General features: G+C 39.3%; 1 protein-coding gene across 1 annotated transcript; it reads left to right on the top strand.

Moving 5' to 3' along the window:
- The first annotated feature begins 6,877 nt into the window (after window positions 1-6,877).
- LOC103695699 (receptor protein kinase WSS1) lies at window positions 6,878-21,336 on the top strand. The gene is made up of 2 exons (XM_008777091.6): window positions 6,878-9,323; window positions 20,597-21,336. The coding sequence occupies exons 1-2, from the start codon at window positions 7,046-7,048 to the stop codon at window positions 20,965-20,967; spliced, it is 2,649 nt and encodes an 882-aa protein (XP_008775313.5). The 5' UTR covers window positions 6,878-7,045; the 3' UTR covers window positions 20,968-21,336.
- Window positions 21,337-23,308: the final 1,972 nt, after the last annotated feature.

The following is a 23,308-nucleotide window of genomic DNA, read 5'->3' as shown; positions in this document are numbered from 1 at the left end:
ACCACGAGGGCCTTCTGCAGCAAGTGACTTGTTCACGGCCCAAGCCCCCTATCTAGCCGTTTGAGCCTGAAACCTTTTAGGTGGGCTCGGACGAAAGGTTTTACGCCCGACACGGTAGGATTAAAGCCGGCCCAAGCCCAGCTCAGCCCCATTTTTTTATTTTTCTTTTTTTGTTTATGATTGATATATTTGTAGTGTGAATTAACAATTGTCATTGATACATAAACTTAATAGAGTAATAGATGTATTATAGGTTGTTAGGAATAATTAATTATCCACGTTTAGTATTTTTAGTATTTTTAATATTGAAAAATAAATGGTCATGGAGTGCAAGACCCAAATAGAAAGCCTGAAGCCCGAGTAAGATCTAGGCTCGATATGAAAGGTAAGTCCGAAGATGGGGCCATAAATTGTTGGCTTGTGGGCAAAGCTCAGCCTAGCACGGTCCATGAACAAGTCTAATAGCAAGATAAGCTGCTAGCTATCTTAGTTAGCTTTTAATTCTTCTTAGTTATCTTTTTATAGAGATTAAAATTTTATGTACTTTCATCACTTCCAATTTCTCTTTAATTACTTCTGGCATAATTTAATTTCTTCTTAGAGTAGTTTGAATCCAATGTGCCGCTCTGAAACTCATATTAGGCCTCCCAGCCGGCTTCATTATCCTTCAATTAATTGGCTTTGAAAACCCTCTCCACCTTCTCAAACACCATCATACACGTACACACACGCATGCAAACATCGCCAATTACATTCTTACAAAAATGGCTATAGATGACTTGGGGCAAGCTTCGGCTTGTTTAGCTTGGATTGTTTGACAACTGGACAGATCATTTTATAAGTGACTGTCCAAACCATGAATAGCTGTCGATTTGGATGCTTGCAAGCTTTCCACTTAGCTTTTTTGTATGAGGAAGAGAAGTGAGTCTTCTTGGATCCCAATTGTCTATAAAGATTAATTAAACCTCGAAAACATTATAGAGTACCTGCTACCCTCGCCCAAGAGCAATGTTAACCGAGACAAAAAAGTCTTCGGTCGTTTTCAAGGAAAAGTATCTACGTCTTGTGCATGTGAGCAAGTGGGATCAGCCACAGCCGACCAGCTTTTTTAAAAACCCCTGTAAACTGTAGACGTCGAAGAGGCATGCATTTTTTGCTTGCATTCTTAACCACTACTTGTAATTGTCTGCAAATGGATGACTGAGAATTATTTTAAGGTATGAAAGCCCCATGAGAGAAACATTGCGAAAGCTCGTGGTTTGACCAAAGATTGTCGAATCGATATCGAATGCCATACCGGTCGGCACCCAGTCCAGTTTGGTACCGATTTGAACCGAATGGAACCGTCTGGTTTTGTCCGATTCTGTCTAGTACCAGCCAGTTCCGTTCAGTTCCAGCCGGCGTTACTGTAGTTTCGGCCCCTACGAACCGTTTTCCATAAGCAAACCGATCCGGTTAAAGACCGGGTCGGCTCGGTTTGGCCCGAACCGAGCGATACGGCCCGGTTCGGCAATTCTTGATTACGTCTAACTTGAATTAGGGTTTAAAAATAAGGATTAATAAACATTAAGCATTGGTTAATTAACAGACTTGGATGAACTAATGCAGGTTTTTGGGCTGTTTACTTAAACTAATGCTGCTATTTTTCCTTCTAAGTTCTAATTGGTGAGCTCCTAAGTTGGTAATCTTGGATTAAGGAGGAACACCTGGGCAAGTGAATCAGGTTCTGGAACCCGCGATAAGCCCGACCACATTAATCTGAAAAGCAGGTTGGTGGGTTTAGTCACATTGGATGGAGTTCATTGAGATGATTATGATCCAGCTAGATTTAAAATATAATTATGGGTGGATTTGCATTAGGAGCCCTACAATAGAAATTCAGATTAGTTATGCACTTGAATAAGTTGAAATTATGTTGATATTTTTTGGTGTAACATAATGCAGGTCATATAATGGCCCAACTTTGACAAACTATATATGGGTTCAATCATTGGGTTTAGGTTGATAGAGCCTGAGCGCCCATGACAAGGATAGAGAGGAATATTATGACAACAGCTTGAGCAATGAAAGGAAAAGTTGCCCTTCACATGGTTCTTTTTCATGGAAGGCAACGGTGCTGGTCTTTCTTTCATGCGTCTTGGAAACACGGCTTCATTAATGCAAGGGGGAAGACCTAGGTCAGCCTTAGTAATGAAAAGCATGAGGCACCAACTCCCATGTGATGAGAGAGACGGGAGAAGTTGGGACATTAAACATTGGTCAAAAATTTTGGTAGCTCTTGGCTAGTGAACATGAAACTAAATGCCCGATGAACAAATACATCTATAGGTGAATAAAGGTGGCAATCAGATCAGATCTGATCGGATTGAATCGGATATGAGTTGGATCCGATATAAAATAGATCAAAAATTTGTCAATCTGAATCTGATTTATTTATTAAATTAGCCAAGAATTTAAATCCAAACTTGACTATTTTATTAAACAACTAACTTAATACAACCTACAGCCAGTTGAATTAAGTTAAATAAGTTAAATGATTAAGCATTGCCACTTAGTTGCTCTGAGCTTTCATCCATGGATATTGATAGTTGGTTATAAATACTATCATCTCTCATTGCATGAACAACTCCATATATATCTTTCTTTTCTTTTATTTTTTTCTTAAAAAATTATTTTTATTTTAATAAAAATATAAATGTTTGGGAGAGTTGACGAATACCCTAACTAAAATGGATAGATTATCTTAAACAAAAGATCACATCTTCACTTATTTGATCATACACTACCAGAAAACGTGCGTACAGTGACGGAAAATTCGTGACGGACCGTTATCAGTCACTATTTGTGACGGATTAGTGACCGACAGAAATTTGGTCACCGTGGTGTTAACTTAGCGACTGATTAATGACAGACCGGTCACAGAATGCGCGGGTAGGATGGGCGCCAGAACTTAGTGACCATCATCGTGACGGGGTATCTGTCAGCAATATGATAACCAAAATTGCAAATGTAGTGACAAAATGTAGTGACGGGATTAATGACAAATGTAGTGACAAAATGTGTGACCATGTCTGTGACGACTAAATCTGTCACTAAAGGTTGTGACAGATTAGTGACCAAACTTGTGACTGCATTCTGTGACAAAATCAGTGACCAAGTTACCTTCGTCACTAACTCCGCAACTAGATAGTAACGGAAAATACATAATTTCTTAAATATTTAATTCTTGAATTTGTAACGGCTTAGTGACGGCGGTTCTGTCACAGAGGTTAGTGACGGGAATCGCCGCCGTCACTGAGAATTTAGTGACGCGTGTTTTTGTAACCAAGTCAGTGACGGGAGCTCCGGTCACAAATTCCATATTAGTAACCGGAAACACGGTATAGTGACGGAAATCTCCGTCACTATACGCGTGTTTTCTGGTAGTGATAATCAGTCATGTTTTTCTGGCATACATTGCATATGCCTAGCATATTCAAAAATAACATACATGAGCAAAAATGTTATAGTTATTCAAAAATATCACTTAAAAAAATCATCCAGGTGTGCCGTCATATTATTTCTTACATTGAGTTTGTATTATATATGAAATATGCCACATAATGATGCTCAAAGTGGCATGTGAAAGGTAGATGAGTTATTTATTTATTTAGTAGTTTTGGTTTTGGGATATTTTTTGTGAATGAAATTACTGCATAACGGGAGCATGGGACACTGCCCACTCGTCATCAATTCCCCATGCCCACTTGGCATCATTGTATGGGTACGACGCATGAACAGGTGAACAGTGTAATCCCCGGTGAATAAGTCGAATCAAGAAATTTCATGCTAATGCTACATTGTCAGCACGCACAAAGTGTGAGGCAATCCAAGGCATTCTTTGCACTTAATGAACTAAGAAAATAAATAGATAAATAACACAATCCAGAACCTCATTACAAAAAAAAAATTATTTTTTTTATTTTTATATTATATAAGTATCTAAAATCTTTTCGATGAATAGCCGATTTGAGATTAAATACGTATTTGCACAGATCCTCACATACTACACCGTCTAAATCCTCACATCTTGCTAGGCTAAAAGTCCAAATCTAATGAATTCTAAATCACAAACACTATGATTGATTTGTGGTCAGCCTCAATGAACTCATGCCGCAGTATCCTCTAATTCACTTAGGCTGAACTGAATTCATTCTGATGCCATTTGTCACAAATTGGGACTTCAACCAAACAAACTAGTTGGAAGGCATTTTTTGATTTTTTAATTTTGTATAAGTTTTCAAGATCAGTATGGCCAATAACCAATGTTGAACTAAACACATACTTATACGAAACCTCATAATAAATAAAACATAAAAAAATAAAATTTAATTATATATATATATATATATATATATATATATATATATATATATATATATATATATATATATATATATATATATATATATATATATATATATATATATATATATATATATATATATATAAAACTCCTGTTTTTGTTTATGTTAACCTTTCTGTTTTCTTTTGATTTAAGGTTGTGGATCACTTTCTATTAATATAAAACAAGGACACTACTAATCTCTTCCTTTTGGTTACCACAACCTCCTATTTATGTCTAGGAATGTAGTTTGCACAAAGTGGTGATATGATTTAAAATTTACAAGTTGACAACGTACATCAACTTCTGATCTAGAACAAGCTGGAACCACTTTATATCCAATATAGATTCACAATTGGATCCCTAATGCTCGTTGGATCCTACAACAGCATTAGTGCATTGACTTCATTAGAATGGTTGGAAGTGAAGTCACACTTGACGGCGGGGAAGTATCATGAGTATGTGAAGTAATGCAAAGCCAAAGAAGACTCTAGCCGTTGAGTTGAAGAACAGAAGTTGGAGAAGAAAAAGAAGGTCTACTAGTTTTTTTTAAGGTAACATTCTACTAAGATACAAGATCTCATTTTGATTGCCGGTTAATAGGTTAGTGTTTTAACAGTGGGTCAAATTTTTTCTAAAATTATAGATAAAAGAGAAATAGAGGAAATCTGAAAAAATATAATGATAATTTAGTTATTCTTTACAATTTACATTGTAGAATGACAAATTTCATATCACCGCAATTAAAGTTATCCCATATTCTTAATTTATGAATTTATGTTTAGAAACGTGAAAATCATACCGTTCAAAGCTAACATATAGTGAAGGTTAATTATGAATTGCATTGATGATCTAATGCATTTTAAAATATCTAAATATTTAGTGACAAGTAATAACTAATAATATAATAAATATAGTAATAACTAATAATATAACAAAAATAAATAATAAAAATCATGATATCCGAAGAATAAAGAGCGAAAAAAACCAATACAAAGAAGCTGAAACATACTACAAGAAAAATTAATTTAAGAAAAAATGTCGTTAATGTGGCCTTAGAAAGAACCTTCATAGCCACCAACTATAGATAAGACATACTTCTTCTTTTGAATCAAGAAATTTTTGTGAATCAAGAAATCTCAATTTGAATCAAAAATTTAAAATATAAATTCATGAAAAATAACTCAAAATTTAGTATATAAAAAGGACTCAAAATTAATATTAAACAAAGAATATTTGCTTAAATAATTTTGTAATAGATGATCTAATGATACCACTAGTGACAATGATAGATTTATATCTTCTATTGCATTTCATAGTCACCATTATGTTAAAAACACAAAAGCTAAACACCATCAAAGGCTGCAAGATGTCTTCATTAAAGACATAAAATAACTATGGAAATTAATATTTTGCACGTTTCGCTTGAAAGTACTAATTACAGCTTTGTTATTTATACTTTTATTTTGTTTACATATCAAATAGTGCAACAATTAAACCATCTAGCTGTCACTTACCGTGGCCTATAAGTGACTTTCTTTTTTAGGGGATTGCATCCAAAATAATTATAGATTAAGTATAATATCTTTTATTCATCTTTTATGGTTTAACGGTACAAATGAAACATATTAATTATAATTGTTGGTAATATGAATCTAATTTTAAAGTGTTAGTAGATTTTCTCATGAACATTTTACAAATATTTTAGCATGTAATTATTTTAACATTAACCATATTGTAATATATATATATATTAAGGACTCTTTGGATTATCTACGTATTTTTGAGGTCTAAGTCATTTAATGACTCAGTATATATTTCTCCCATAGATCTTTTAGTCATATATTGCTAACAAAAATGCATAGTTTTCACCATTATTTGTTCATACATGTATAGAGAGTCTGAAAAAAAAATTCAGGGTTTCCTTTTCAATATTTTAAGCATAAGACCTATCATCAATATATTAAGAGAACTTAATGCTCAATCTTCTCTTTAATTGTTGTTTAAGGTTTAGTCCTTATAAAGTTAATATTTTATATCTAATCCCAACATACAATTAAGCTTCCATTTTGCGTACAAGTTAGGTATGTTTTGGTACAGAGTTATCCTCATTATCTGCAAACTCAGTACCTACCAACCTTTAAAATAGAATCGTGGATTAGCATTAAATATCCATCAAAATCAAGGATTAAAATTGCACAAAAATGATGATCAATCCAGAGGCTAGACTTTAATAATTAATACTTATATTAAATTTAATATCATGCACATTTTAGCTTGGAAATACTAATTATAGCTATTTTTAGCTTTGTTTACTTATTAGTGAGTGTAATAATGAAACACTCTACTAGCTATCCATCTTCTTCGTAAAATGGATAATGACCTTCTTTTTATGTATTGTTTTCTATAGGTACTTAAGAAAAGCGACAACCAAAACAGCAAGTAACATAAATTATGGGATGTACGTACCTAACCGAAATTCCAAGAATAGGCAAAGCCTTCCAGGCGCGGCTCGGCCAGCGCAAACCTTGGGGCCGAAGCGCTCATCTCTGCGCTTGTCTCGCCGCCTTTTCCCTCTTTTTCTACGCCAACCCTCTCAAGGGCTCACCATTTCCTCCTCCACTCTCTTTCTCCCTTTCTCTCTCTCACTCACAAACCACAATGAAGAAGAAAAAATGCTCTTCTCCTCTTCTTCTCCTCCCTCTCCTCCTCCTTTTCTTCTTCTCCCTCTTCCCTTCTCCCACTCTCTCCGCCGCCTCCGACGGAGACCGCGTGGCCATGGTCGACATTGCCGAGAAGCTCACCAACCTCCCCTCTTCCTGGACGACCGACTCAGATCCCTGCCAGTGGGCGGGGGTCAACTGCAGATCTGGCCGTATCGCCACCATCAACCTTGCTCTGAAGGGCGTCGCCGGCACTCTCTCCAGCTCCATCTCCAAGCTTTCCTCCCTCACCAACCTCCAGCTCCAGCAGAACCAGATCTCAGGTCCGCTCCCTTCCCTCGCCAAACTCTCTGAGCTCGAAATTATCACCCTCGACGGCAATGCCTTCTCCTCCATCCCTAATGACTTCTTCAGTGGACTCTCCGCTCTTCAATCAGTTTCTTTAGACGATAACCCGCTCGCACCGTGGGTTATTCCGGCAGATCTAGCCGACTCTATCAACCTTGTGAGGTTCTCCGCTTCTAATACCAGTATTAATGGCGAGATCCCGGAGTTCTTTGGTACGCTTGGGAGTTTGCAAAGCTTGAGGATTTCTTACAACAATATGACCGGCGGACTACCGGATTTGTTTCGTGGATCCAGCATTCAAAATCTTTGGCTCAACAATCAGCAGTCTCCTACGAAGTTTTCCGGGTCGATTGATGTGATAGGGTCGATGACCCAACTTTCTTTGGTTTGGCTGCAATCTAACAGCTTCACTGGACCTATCCCAGATCTTTCCAAGCTCAGCTCATTGGCCTCTTTCAATGTCCGTGACAATTCCCTGACTGGACTCGTGCCGCCATCCCTCACCTCCTGCCCAACCCTCAAGAATGTTTCATTGTCGAATAATCAGTTGCAGGGCCCGTACCCGAAGTTTGCTGCTCGAGTGGATGCCGACATTGACAAGGGCAACAATTTCTGTAACTCGGCCCCCGGGTCTTGTAATGCGAAGGTGACAATGCTGCTTGCGGTCGCTGAAGGTTTTGAGTACCCATTGAATCTTGCGAACTCCTGGATGGGGAATGACCCCTGTGGTGGTAATTGGTTTGGTGTGAACTGTGATAACCAAAACAACATCATAGTCCTTAATTTTGCAAACCAGCATTTTGAAGGCATCATCTCTCCTGACATTGCTAATTTCACCTCACTGACAAAGCTGATCCTGAGCAACAACAATCTCAGTGGCCCGATCCCGGATAGTTTGAAGGGGCTGCCTAATTTGCAGCTTCTTGATGTTACCAATAACAACCTTTCAGGAATTGTACCAGATTTCCCAAATCATGTTACACTGAAGCTAAAAGGCAACCATTTGCTTGGGAGTAGTTCAGGTTCTGGAGGAGGTTCCTCCTCTTCTTCTTCTCCTTCAGATGGGCCATCTGAGTCTCCATCTGCTGGAGACCAGCCTACAGGGTCAAAGTCGTCGGGAGCTCTGATTGCAGGAATACTTGTAGCTGTTCTGATTCTTATTGCTTGTTTCCTGGCTTTCTTTTATTCTCTTTACAGAAAAAAGCATGCCCAGAGATTTGGCCGGGTTCCTACAGGAAGCCCTCCAAATGAGCCAGAGTCGATTAAGACAGGAGTCATGGGCACAGAAATGGGTGTACTTAACAACCAAAGCGGCACCGGGAGTGCTAATACCTATATGGTTGATCCTCAAGGCATGCACATGTCAATCCGATCACTCCGCAGGGCCACAAATAATTTTAATGAAGAAAACATTTTGGGCAGGGGTGGATTTGGAGTGGTCTACAAAGGGGAGCTTAATGGCACCTTGATTGCCGTGAAGAGGAGTCGGGTTGATTTGACAGGTACGAAAGGGAATGATGAGTTCAAAGCAGAGATAGATGTTCTTAGTAAGGTCAGGCACCGGCACTTGGTTGCTCTTTTAGGATATTATGATGATGGCAATGAGAGGCTTTTGGTCTATGAGTACATGCCAGGAGGAACACTGGAGCAGCACCTGTTTGACTATAATAAAATCAGGTGTTCTCCTCTTACTTGGAAGCAGAGGCTCACAATAGCTCTGGACATGGCTAGAGGAGTAGAATACCTACATAGCTTGGCCCAGGAGAGTTTCATTCACAGGGATCTAAAGCCTTCAAACATACTCTTAGATAATGATATGAGGGCTAAGGTTTCAGATTTTGGATTGGTCAAGCATTGTATAGACAAGCAAAAGTCTATGATGACACGATTGGCAGGAACCTTTGGATATCTTGCGCCTGAGTATGCTAGTAAGTGCTTTTAGTCTTTGCTTCCTGAGTCAAAAAGTTGCTGTTTTTTCTTCGTGCTGTTTATATTGGGTTTGATTTCATCGAGAAAGAAAAAAAACCCTGCTGGTTTACTGTCCTTTATTGTTTCCTGTAGATTGAATTTAATATTTATACATATAAAAGTAGCTTTATGAATGATACATACATGAATAGTGCATAGATAATTTCATAGATATGCAGATATTATTTTGTACACTATATATGAGCTTACATTTGTACATATGTATTTCTAAACATTAGACAACACAAATGAAAGGTCATCATAGACATGCATGATATTTTTTTTTTGGTGAAAGAGTTGCATGTTATTTGAAATGCTATATTATCACATACTGAGTTTGAATTTGCAACAATTTGTTATTAGATGGCAAGATCTACATTAGAACTTAGGCAATAAATTTCAACATTTTTGGTTGTCAAGAGTGTTTGAGCACATAGGATGAGCATAATAGATGTGAGAATGCTAAGGTGGATCCATGGAAAAATTACACTTTAGCATGAGGTGCTAACTTCTTAAATGAAGCATATGATATGCATGAATTAAGGACAAAGTGGTGGGCAGAAATATGATGGTTTAGGTACAAGCAACAATGACCAAGGAGGCTTTAACTATTGGAGAACTTCATATTTGTATTGAATGTACAAGAAGGCTATGCTATGATCTAAAAAGGGAACGATCGAGAGTTACGAGAAGGGGGTTATAAATGGAGGGATTCATAAACCTGACCTTTATAGTAAGAATATGAGGTAATGATTCTGGTAAAGACATTGTCTTCCTATCTATTTGCATGAGGTACTCCTTTGTTATATTCAAGTTCCTCATTAACCATATCGCATCTGTTGGGTGTTAGATAAAGAGTGTATTTGATGGGTGAATCAATAAAACCTGTGTGAATCTAATGTGACAACATACATACAGGTGCAATTCTGAAGTCCACAAGATAATCATGAATTTTTCTTAAAGGAATTAAGAAAAGGCAGAGTTACATGTAAACCATTGACAACAAAGAAACTTAAAAATTTCTTAACACAAACACGGAATTGATGATACATACACATATGTTAGAGCAGACTATGTTTTGCCCAAAAGTGGCGACGAGAACAGATAAAACTTAACTAAGATGAAAATAGCATGAGTAATTCAAACCAGATTAGGTTTGTATGAAAGACAATGAGAATGAATATAGATGGAAGGCTGCATGTAAATTAACTGTGCATTTTGTGTAAAAAATAGAGTTTGAGAAATCAAAATTGAGAAGGTCAAAACATGCTACCATTCAATTCGAGTAGTTCATTATATGCCTTTCTTCAGATATTCTTGTTCTTTTCTCATTGCTGTTTTGACTGTATCATGGGAAGTAATCTGGTTGGCAATGGGTAAGATAGCTGAGTGATTGGATTGAGCATGAACAAGTGCTAAAAGCTGTGGAAGAATAGGTTGCAAGTTTCATTCTTTTTGTTTCCATCATAGGAAAAATATTTCTTTCCTTTTGCAATGTAAATTTTCAAAGCTAGTTCCCTTGGCATCAAAAGAGACATAATATTGAAGCAAATCTCCTTCTTTGGGAATTCTTCTTCTCTTTCTTAATCCTTATTTAGAGTTTTGTCCGTAAGACCAAATTATTCTCCGGACTGCCAGCAGTTGATGGTTTAACCTAGAGGTGGGAATGGAACATTGTGCTTCAATCCTTCATTATATGACCAAAAAAATGGTTAGCAGGCCATTGGTAATTAAAATTAAAAGGGTCATGAGTAAATCAATTTAATTTGGTCAATCCACAAACCTATCAGTTCAGATTTTTTCTTTTCAAGCTATTCATGCTATATATTGTCCAGGATAATCCGATATCCACTTTGCACAGCCGAGTCTTCAACTATGCTCTGATACACTAATAAGCATGTAAATAATTCATAATATCTGCCAAATTAATTCCGATGTAGAGATAAAATTTAAATTACTTACAAGTTACAAAATCCATGTAAATGACATAAATGACCTCAGAACCGTTCTATGGTCACTCTGTGGACTCAGTAAACTCTAGTGCTCTCAAATAATTAGGATTTGAAAAAGGAACCTCTAAAAAAATTTCTCCTTTAACCTCCTTCAGACCATAACTAGTGAGGCTTTCTTCTCTCCTCCTTGTCTAATCTGTCCTTTTATCTAATGGTAATATTAGCATTGCTTTGTATGCATCATTTTCAAGATTAATCTCCTTTATACCATCTGAAACTCTTTTAGAGACTCGTTAGCTTCATAAATTGCAGCAAACACTGAATGCTGAATCACATTCAACAACTTATTTCTGCTGAAAATGCTTTGGATCTGAGGGTCTTATCTGAGTTCCTTTCCCTTCATATACATTTTTCCAAATCTACTTGTAGGTTTCCTCATAAGTTTCACTGACTAGTTAATTTTGATGATTTAAATTCTGAGTTTGTATTTTTATTCTTCATAATGTCATGTCTTACCTTTTAACTAAAAATTTAAAATCTTTTGGAGTTTTGTTGGTGTTCTTTTTCGTTGGGAGGAAGGATGCGGGCATCTTTGGCCTAGTCATGTGGTTGCGTGAGCGTGCCACGGGTGTCTAAAATTGAAAAAAAAATAAGGATGGAAACATAGGTCCCAAGGCCTTAAGCTTCAAAGACTTTCACTATCGAGGCACTGCCTTCATGGAGGCGGAGGAGGAGGTAGCCCGGGGCTACAAATCTCGGCTAACAACTACGAGCTAAGGGTAAACTAAGGTAATGCAAGGTATATAAAGCAAGGTATAAAGGTAAATGCAAAGATAAGTAAAGATATAAGATAGATGTTTGATTGGCCAAAGAGCCCTTTCTAGAAGAACTCGATCCAACTTTTTTGGGTTGGCCAATGGATTGTGAATGTTAGAAGTTTTGGATAACCAATGTTGAAGATTATCGACTTGACCTGCCAAGGGGTAGGCCGAAGGTTGAAGAATGCTGATGCCTGAGCCATTAATGGGAAGCTTACATTGAGAGAGGCATGCAAGAAAACACAAAATCAAAAGGCCATGCTAGTTATTACTTTTGGCTTTTATAGTTCCATTAGTTACATAAGCTTGAATACAAGGCTGAATGAACTAATACTCTCAAGGTGCTCACTTCACTCCTAACCTAAGCTAGTAGATCTTTCGCCGTTGTCTCATCAAAGCTTCAGGATGATCCAGTTTTCTCCTCACTGCACATTGTCATCAATTGCAATGGAGGTAGATTGAGTGTTGCGAGCTCAGGGCTTAAGTGTGGACCTAGTTGATAGAAGCGGAAATGGGAGAGGGTCCACCTAAACCAGCCTAAAAGAGGTGAGGACATGGGATTAGCCGAAGGCCAGTTGAAAAGATGTTGAATTGCTGATTTGAAGATCCTGAACCAAACAGCAACTCTTAAGTGACGGGATTCCAATTTGACAATAGCACACATTTGTGATGATACCTTAATTATGATGATACTCCAATTTGGCAAATTGGTCAGAAGTTAGTAAATCAAAACAAATAGGTTGCTCCGGCCAATGCTCAATCCTACTCGTCATAATAAGTTAAAGGAGGTCGGGAGGAGGCACGAGCAATCAGGAGAAGAAAGAAAGTTGACTGCTAAGGAGAAAGGTGCAGAGCCTATTTCTAGAAAAAAGGTGTGCCTTATCAGAAGATAAATATAAATTCCTATTAATGCGGAAGATAATGCCGGATCCCCATGAATACGGAAGATCCTTTGAATAATATGAGGGCTGTTCCAGTATGCCGGAGTATTCTGCAAAGAAAAACATGTTGCCAAAGCAGAAAATTTAGTGGAATTGGAAAAGACGTGAGCAGATCATCGAAAGCAAAAGTAATGCTTTGGTAAAAGGGCAATAAGAATCGATCAGCGAATTTAGATTATGACTACGGATTTCTTCTCAACAAGTACAGAGGAGTGATGACAGACATCTTGTTGGCCTTGTGATCATCGGCTGATGAGATGTGGAGGCATTGTTTACATCCCATCTCGATAAATTTAACTGGAGGCTGTGAGTAAGCACCATGTGGATAGGGTTAGATGATGTAAAGATAGATAAAAATCATGTGACCTTTTGCTGGGTTGGATAAGATCCGGCCATGAAAGATTTTACCTATTGTGGTATAGACCGAAGAGGTAGAATTTGGCCATGATGTTGATAAGCAGGCTAATAAACTAATCACAATACAAGGTGTTTGAAGTTGGATAATTGGCAAGAGTAGGTCAAGGTGATTGAATTGGTCTCCAAGATATTTCCAAAATATAGAAAACTGTATTGTAGATTGATGTAAAGAAAGATGACCAATGTAAAATGTCTAAATAGGCCAAAGCTGAAAAGATATGATTATTGGCTTGACAATTGGTACTAGATTTGCTCAATGGATGGGCCGGGCTGGGCTTAGGCCAAGCTCAGTCCAAGATACCATGTCATTTAGTCGGGATCGGATTCAGCCTGGCTCTGCCTTCGGGCCTGCTTTTCAGACCTGAGCCCGCTATTATCTGGCTTGGGCTTTCGGGCCGGGTTCTTGGCCTACCTACTGCTGCTGTTTTTTTTTTGTTGGGATCATGGGGTTGGAGGAGGAGGAGAGGGGAGGGGGTCGACAGAGGGGAGGGGGTTGGCAGAGGATGGGAACTCGGGGTTAGAGGAGGGGTTCAACAGGGGATTGCGATGCGAGGGGTCAGAGAGGAAGGGGACATGTGGTGGGATTGGGGGGAGGAGGAGGGGGAGGGGAGGGGTTCGGCGGAGGATGGGGGCTCGAGGTCAGAGGAGGAGGGCTTTAGCAGGCAATTGGGTATCGAGGGGTTGAAGGGGGAGGGGAGATGTGGTGGGATTGGGGGAGGAGGAGGAAGAGGAGAGGGAGCTGGGAGGAGGAGGGGAGGGGGTCGGTGGGGGATGGGAACACGAAGTTGGAGGAGGAGAGGTTCGACGAGGGATCGGGACGGGAGTGGTCAAAGGGGGGAGGGGGGCTATGGTGGGATCGGGGGAGGAGGAAGGGGAGAGGGAGGTGGGGGGAGGAGTGGCGGGGGTCGGCGGGGGAGTAGGGTCGGAGGGGGGAGGGGGGCCATGGTGGGACCGGGGGGAGGAGGAAGAGAAGAGGGAAGTTGGGGGAGGCGGGAAGGAAGCAGAGAGGGGAGTAGGGGAAGAGGAGAGGGAGATGCGAGGAGAGGAGGGGGTCATGGGTGAGGAGGGAGGATTGGAGAGGAGGCAAAGGGCAAAAAGGTAATTTCATATTATATTTTATATTATCTAATATATTTTTGATATTATATTATAATATATAATATTATATTATATAAAATTAGGCTTGGGTCAGGCTCGGTCTAGGTCAATGTAAGCTCGAGCTTGGTTCGTTTAACAAGCAGGCTCAAATTTTAGGCCTGATTCGGCCCTTCGGGCTTAAAAGTCAAGTGTAGACTTGTTCCAAATGGTCCGAGCATGGCCTGCCAGGCAGGCCGTTTGGGATTTGAGCAGCTTTAGTTGTTACAGAGCAACTGTGACAATGGACGTGCATAGTGGAAGAAAACTGGCGTCAATTATCAGAATTTTCAAAAGTAGAGGCTAGATATGGTGGCAACCATCAAAATGGGTAGTTATTACTTGTTAGTATAAATAACTGAAAATTGTACTTTGTAAGGGCCCTTTGATAATCTAAATCAATGCATTTTATCTCATTTTAGTTTTTAATGTACTAGTAGTTTCTACCCGAAGAGTAACTGTAACCTAGAATCTATACTACTGTAGTCTAGTGCTACACTCTTATCTCTATTCAAATCCATCTCCTTCGAACGATGGTGTGATGGTAGCAAAAGTTGGTAAAGGCATTTGGACCTATGTTATTCTCTATTCTTTCTTCAATCACCATCTTCTTGGCAGATCAGATGCCAGTGGTATGCCTGTGCATACATCATATCTTTGCCACTTGACTTCTGCCAACAAGGTCTCTGGCACGCCCGTTCTCTTAGGTGATGCAAGAGCGACTACGACAAATAAGTCTGTAGCTCTTTGTTTAGACCCATAGCCCCAGCTGCCTCCTCTGAGAAGGCGGTGCCTCAGTATGAAAGTCGTTGAAGCTCAAGGTTATAGGACCTATTGTCTGATTTCAGACACTGTTAGCCAACCCATGGAATCCTAAGACTCAGTCAGAGACTTACACCTTCTTCTCATCTCGTTCTAATGGAAAAGAAAGCAAGCAGTGATGCATAGGGTTTAATTGCCTGATAATTAGAACAATTTTGTACATTATACAATACTTCTCATCTAATCATTTGATATTTTTTAGTTTTTATAATTTTGTTAAATATGTTCGTAAGCCATTTTCATCCAATATCTTCCGCAATTATCAAAACCTCAATAGGTATTTCATATGGCTTTGATTCCTTACCATTTTGGATTTTTTTTCCAAAGCCATCTGTACTATGCTTTTATGAGTTGCACAAATATAATCTTAACTTCACTTTGATTGGACTTTTCTAGTAAGGATTTCTTTAGTAGAATCCTCCATTCAATTGCTATATCCAAAACCAAACACCCATGCATTCTCGCATATTCTATATTGTTCTTTTCTACATGCCCATTTAGATCACAACCTATAATCATCATTTCTCTTTTAGGAATACTTTGCATTTATCTATCCATTTCTTCCCAAATTTTATTCATAATCCTCTTTTCTAAACCTACTTGTGGTGCATAAGCATTAATGACATTAAAAGTTTTGCATTTAAAACAAATTTGATAGTTATTGATCTATTACTTATCCTATTTATGCATACAATTTTTTTGTCATTTGTTTATCCACTACTATTCCTACTTTATTTTTGTTATTATCTCTACCTACATATAATAGTTTATACCCATTCCTGATATCCTTAGATTTACTACATCTACATTTATTTTCTTGTAACCAAGCAATATTGATGCTTTCTACGTGTCATCATATCCACCAATTCTCTTCTTTTTCTATTTTAAGTTCCCAAATTTTGAGTAGTAAATCTAATTTTCTTCTTTGTATAGTTACGTCTTTTGCATGATGTAATTTCTCATATTTTTACCACTCTGCTTGTTCCAAAATTTTGAGTAGTAAATCTAATTTTCTTTGTATAGTTACGTCCTTTGCATGATGTAATTTCTCATCTTTTTACCACTCTATTTGGGGGGCCACTATAGTAGGTTACTATTAAAAGACACCCTAATCCTGATTAACAAATATAGGTATTATTAAGTGGATCCGGTATTAATAAGCCTTAATTAATTAGACCATGATGAGCTTGATCCAAATTTAGTCTTTTTTCATAAAGAAACAAATATTGACATTTTATTCCTGGCCCCTTTTTGATGTCCACTTTGATAGTATGATTCAAAAGCCATTATGGAGTTATTGAATTCAATGATGTTCAGTTTGGAACTTCCACACCTCTGTGCGTTTACACTCGAGGTTTGATTTATCGTATTATGTAAAACTTGATTGGACCTTTTGGAGGGCTCATGTTTGTTAATTTGGATATTGATTAGAAATTATGTGCTACAACAATCAATTTTTTTTTGTGGAACTTGTTAGTGTCTTGTCCAACTTCTACCTTTTTATTACCCTGTTCAATGATTACCTTATTTATGGTGTTAGTGTTCCTCTAGTGATTGATCGTTTAGCCATTAGAATCTAGAGTACCATGTTTCACTTTGAAATTTTGCTACTTCTCTACTTGGTGGTGAGCAAGGTTGGAGGAATCGATATCGGGCACTATACCGGTTCTCTGACGGGACGACTCGGTATGGGCCATGCCGGGCCTGTACAGAGAAAGATCGTGCAGAAAGGAAAAGAGAAAGAGAGAGCGAGCGGGGGAAGAAGGGCCGGAGGAGGGTGGCAGACATCGGCAGAGTGCTGGTTAAGTGCCGGCGAAGGCTGGCCTCGGCCGCCGGCCTCCGCCAGCCTCTGCCGGCACTCCGCCACCCTCCCTCGGCACTCCGCCGCCCTCCCCCGCTAGATCTCTCTTTCCTTCTTTGGTTTCGGCAACGGGTTTGTTTTCATTGCCAGAACCGTACTGGTGAGACACTGGTATGGCTCGGGATGGCTGGAACTGTTCTGTTCAGGATGGTTGTGCCGACTCTAAGTGGGTTACATTTAGAGGTATGGGTTTGTTATGCAAAGAGAAATATAGATAACGAATTTGAGATGGTGAGTGTGCAGAATCAATAGGAGAGGTTTAGATTCAGTAGCTGAGATACATGAAGACTTCAACATGGGTGGTACAGTTTTTACAATGAAATGCTGTGATGCTGTTTTGGTAGATGGTGGTACATTCATGGTGGATACAAGGGTTTACAAGTAGGATAGCAACCCAACCTGAATCTCATGGTCTATTGCAAAATCCAACCCTTTTCGGGATTGTTTTGGAAGCAGATTCTAACATTTTTAACTTGATGAGACTATAATTGAAGTTTGATAGCAATTGTTGCCTCTTTGATTAGAGACTAAAGTGCATCCAATCTTGAGCTGTGGGATTTAATCATTTTATATGGATATTTTGGTGATTCTCTGTCTTCATATCACCTTCCCATCATTTTTTCCCCTTTGTTTTGACTTCAGGTGGATCTCTTAAACAGTGGGTTTGACTGTCTGTGTGTTTTGGAATATACCGATTTCCAACTAGCATTAAGAAAGAGGGAAGGGGCAGGGGGTGGAGATTTGGGAACTAAACTTGGTACACAGTTGGCTATCATATTGTTGCTTCAGTTTTCACTCATCTTCAATCTGCAGAGATTAAAAGAATAAGATTAGCCTTCACATCCTCTTACATGCTATAAACTTATAGCCTCGCTGCCCCAAGATTTCAAAAAGAACATTTGACGTTGACACATGCAATGCTGCAAAGCACTTAATTTGTCATAGGGCTGTGCGTGTTGGTATAATTTTATCTTTTGCTTCATCATCAAGTTTAAAGTTCTAAGAACATGTTCGAATGATATTCTTGATTTTGTTTCAACAGTCATGCAATCACATAAATTCAAACCACTAATGACATGTTTTAACAATTTCATTATATCTCCAATCCAGTAAACTGCTTGATGTTCATAGACTACATTTTATTGGATGAGGGTTCTTGTTAGTGTACACATACTAGACTTGAGCTACTGCCCCACTTAAAAAAATTAAAGATATTCATCATAACATGGCCCGTCAAAAATGAGTTGCAGTTCTTTTTTTCTATGTACCTTGTCCAAAAGGTGGCTTATATTTGGTATAACTAAGTCTGTAACCATGACTCGGTTATTTATCTTCCCGACTAGGAAATTGCCTGGCATAATTTTATTGAAAAGTTTTGACATGGTTGGAATGCTTTGTGGTCTAAGAACGCAGGATGACATATGTTACAGTAAATTTAAAAGTACACTACCTCTCGTAACGTTTTTTTAAAAATTTTTCTTCTTGGTCCTCATGGGTGGTACGTTGAATTTGATGATATGGTTATTCATGAAATTGCGCTTATTTTAGGTCACCAAATTCTTCCTCAGTTTGTTATATTTTTCCTGCAAATATTTGTCTTGTAAAAATTCCCAAAATTTTATTCCTTAGGTTCAGTTGTAACATGGAATGATCTCCCAAGGCAACGGTAATTGAATGCTATAAAGGACATTTTGATAAATGTTAGCATCATTGGAAAATTATTAACAAAATGTTGTCCTCAACCTAAAGGAACATAGTCATCATAACTGTGTCAAAGGCTTTTGAATTTTCTTGCTGTTACTTGCAAAACAATTAATATACTAAACAAATTCCTATATATCTTACAGCATTACAATGTGTCCTTTATTTGTTGATTCTAAAAATTTCAAAAGAATGCCTATATGAATTTTTCTTTAATTTTTCTGGACATTGGTGGTTGTGGAAGTATTGGTGTCATTAGCTTTGTATTTTTTTTTTGAAGTATATTATGCAATACTGTAAACTACACAGTTTGAATATATTTTACTAGTACCTGCTTGAAAAGAAAAATATCGAAATGCACCATTGTTAAACCTTACTTCGTCAATACAGCATAAAAACTGTCCAGCAAACCCTGTCTAACAAACCCTTATACCACTTTAATTGGAGCTTTTTAATGTTGTTAAGGTGAAAAGAATCCATGGAGCTTGAATCTCGTGTATATGGTGTTGGTTATCTGGGGGATTGAATGATTAGGAAAAGCTCATAGAATAACTTGCACTCTAGTGTGCGCTGTTGCGCCTTGGATTTCAAAATGGTTTATAGGAAGGTGTCTTCGAGTATTTGAAGGCGTTTTGCCATTTTGGTGTATGCCTAGCAAAAAAGCATTATTCAAGGATCTCAATTTGGACTTGGGATGGGCACAATGTAGGTGAGAAAAGAAGGAAAGAAAAAGAGAATAAGGCGCAGGATAGGTTCCATTCGGCTGACAAAACCTAAATATGAAATCCACCTAGATATTATTTACTAAGCTGATATGTACCTGTATCTAAATAAATTTAGGGATGACCTTGCCCTTACATCAGTAGTTTATGATCTGTTAAAGCTTATCCATATCTTTATACCTTTGCTATGAAGAATCTGATCCTAACTAAGTTTCTTATTTTTCCCTTCATTTATTTACTCTTTATCAAGAATGCAAATTAGAGATTAAACAATAAAAGTTTCTGTTTCTTGTTCCTGCTATAGTAGTTTCCTTTCACGATAGTGTGATCAAATAGGCATATTTGGCGAGATTGTTTAAAAGTGTTCATTGTACCAGAAGCCTGAGTACTGTTTAATTAGTCATGCATATATGGAGCCCGAGACTCATGCCTCTAAATGATAGGTAAGGATGGAATTCAGAACTACTTCCAATTAGCAACTCAATTGCAACTCAATCGCAGGCATAACCGAACAAACACATCTATGTATTATATAATTCAACATGTACACCAGAATTTGATTGAAGTGTTAGTGTGGTTGCTCTGCCTAGCGAGCGAATGCAGTTCTGGGTTCTTTGAATGCAACCATTTTGCTAAACTCATTTGTACTGTAGCATCTTCTGATTGGTATTTATCTATGATCTAATTTTGGTATAGGTAAACTACAAATCTGATTTAAGACACCATTCTATTCTAATAGGTATATTGTGGCTCCATTAGGTGGTTAGGTGATGCTATAACCTATCATTATTCATCTTGATCATTTTGTCCATTTGCTAGTTACTTGCCATAAATAATAAATATCATGATGGTTTACATGTTACAGGTACTGGAAGAGTGACGACCAAAGTAGATGTTTATGCGTTTGGAGTGATACTAATGGAGCTGATTACTGGACAGAAAGTGCTTGATGACAGGCGCCCTGATGACGACTCCAGTTTGGTACCTATCTTTCATAGAAACATTCTTAACAAGGATGAGTTTCTGAAGTCATGTCCAGATCCTAATCTCGAGCTCGACGAGAAAGCTTGCAGAAGCTTAATGGAAGTCGCAGAACTCGCGAGATATTGTACAGCCCGTGAGCCTTCTCATAGGCCTGACATGAGCTACGCTGTGAATAAGCTGGCTCCTCTGGTGGTGACGTGGAAGCCCACCGCCGGCAGCGAAGGCAGAGGTGATGTTTCATCGTTGTTCTAGCCCTGGACCTGGGGATAGTACAATGGCGGCAACAGATAATGGAACTGTGCAATAGAGGTTCGAGCATTAGAGCTTTTTAGAAGCTTATTACTAAGGGTTTCTCAAGAAATGTTTTGAGAAAGGCTCTCAATTCTTGTTTGTTACTTGTTCATATGTCTGCTTCAACTGCCTATGGATGCTTCTTTGTGAGAGGGGGAGTTTCTGTTTCCAATTCTTTTCTGTTTCTTTTACTTTCTTCCTTCGTCCTGCTACTTTTAGAGTCAAGAGATTGTTCCCTTACACCTTGTAAACAAAATGGATAGATTTCTGGCTTCTTGCTGGCTAAGAAAAAAAACGGGATTCTGATGACGGTGATTTTCCCATATAAAACCTCTTCCACCACCATTATGTACCAAATACTAATATTAGCCCTGTAAAAACCCAGAAAAAAAAAAGAGGTTAACGGGCCGGCCCGAAAAAACCGGATCCGTATCCCTCTTATGATCGTGCCCTAGGCACGATCGTGGAGGAAGCCATTTTGAGGGAGGGGCGGCGGCGTTGGAGCGGAGGTCGCCGGAGGAGACCGGATGCCGGAAAGGAGGCCAAGCGCCGAGATCCGGTCGGTCGCGGAGGAAGTTCCTTCGGTGAAGATCCTCCACAAATCGGGAGAAGAAGCCTTGGACCCGTGCGTGAAAATCCGAGCTTCCTCTCGGATTTCGTCGCCGGAAAGGCCGCCGAAGCACCCCCATCGAACCGAGGTAAGCATGGTTTCTTCCTTTGCGTTCCATTTGCCTGGTTTTGGGTCATGTTTTCTGGGTTATGGCCGATGAAATCACCGAAGAAGAATCCGAAACAGGGTACCCCTGTTTCGGCTCCTCTCCTCCGGATTTTTGGCCGCCGTCGGCTGCCGGGATGGGCCGAGATCCATGGTATTGTGGGTCGGTCGGGACTGTAGGAGGTCAGAGAGGGATTTTTAGGGTTTATTGGAGAAGGGAAGTGATGGATCCGAGGTTTTCTTCCTCGTGACTCCATCTTCTTCCTTTCCCCTTTTCCTCACGTCGGCGGCAGCGACGGCAGCAGGCCACCGGCGGCGACGGCGGCGACGGTCGTGGGCCACGGGGGTTGCTGTCGAGTGGGGGCCGAGCCACTGTTAGGAGGGCTTCCGGTGGATGTTTGGAGGAGGGGAAGAGTGGTTCTTCCGTGGATGAAAGAGGAAGGGGGAAGGGAGGAGAGAAGTCCTGTCGAGATTGGAGAAGGGGGAGGAAATCATGCATGTTCTTGGGAGGAAGAAGAAGAAGAGATAGAAGAGGAGATCTCTTCTCTCTTCCTCTTGGCCGGCCACCATCATCGGCGACTGCAAAAGTGGCGGCCGGCGATGGTTCGGCCAGTGGTGTTGTCGGGTTGGGGAAGGAGAGGGCACGGCCACCATGGTTGTTGCCCTTGGATCAAAAAGGATTTGAGGGAGGGAGATGTATTCCCAACTATGAAGAGGGACGGATCCCTTTCTTTTGGTCTCTTCACCGGGACCGGCCATCATCGCCGGCGTGGCAGCGGCCACGGCTGGCGACGACATAGACCGGTGGTACAAGGGTGGGAGTCGGGCCACCCCGACTGCCCTAGATTTGGAGGGATTGAGATGTTTGGGGACCTGGTGATGGACCCCATAGTAGATATGAATTATGGTTTAGAATATTTAAATATTAAATAATTTAGTTGTGATTTATAATTGATGTTGTAGATGAAGAGTCGGCGGTGCCAGGAGATTTTGATCAGGGGACTCAGCACCCCAGCGCGTAAGTTGTGATTCGGATCCGTGTTTGAGTCAGTCTACAATCTCTGTAAGAATCCCTACATCTGATGCACTTTTATTTATGCATATATTGGATTTATCGTTGGATATATTTTATCAGTATGTTGCTATTTGTATTTGAGCTTGTATGACACTATGAGGTGTGCATTTTGTTTATTATGAAAGTATTGGAATAATTAAATTGGGAAGGAATAACATATTTTGAGAAATTATGAAAATATGTGATGTGATTGAAATATGATTAAACATGTAAAACTGGACATGTAGAATGTGTTGGACTAACCTTGTCATGAGATAGCCTCTACGAGCTTATGCGTAGGATAGCCTCCACGGGCTTACGCGTGGGATAGCCTCTACGAGCTTATGCGTAGGATAGCCTCCACGGGCTTACGCGTGGGATAGTTGCCACGAGCTTATGCGTGGGATTTGTGCAGTCTTGGACTAGGTCATGATCTTGGTTAGTCCAAAGCCAGAAGTGAAAAGTCTGAAAACTTAGGAATCAGAGTAATACGGGAATGGATCACATAATGTGAAAAAGGATTTGTGTATATG

Source organism: Phoenix dactylifera, chromosome 4, assembly GCF_051530095.1.
Source record: "Phoenix dactylifera cultivar Ajwa chromosome 4, Ajwa_hap1_PhDact_Kaust_v1.1, whole genome shotgun sequence".
NCBI lineage: Eukaryota > Viridiplantae > Streptophyta > Magnoliopsida > Arecales > Arecaceae > Phoenix > Phoenix dactylifera.
Note: the sequence above shows the minus strand (reverse complement) of the source record. Positions and strands in the feature narration are given on the sequence as shown.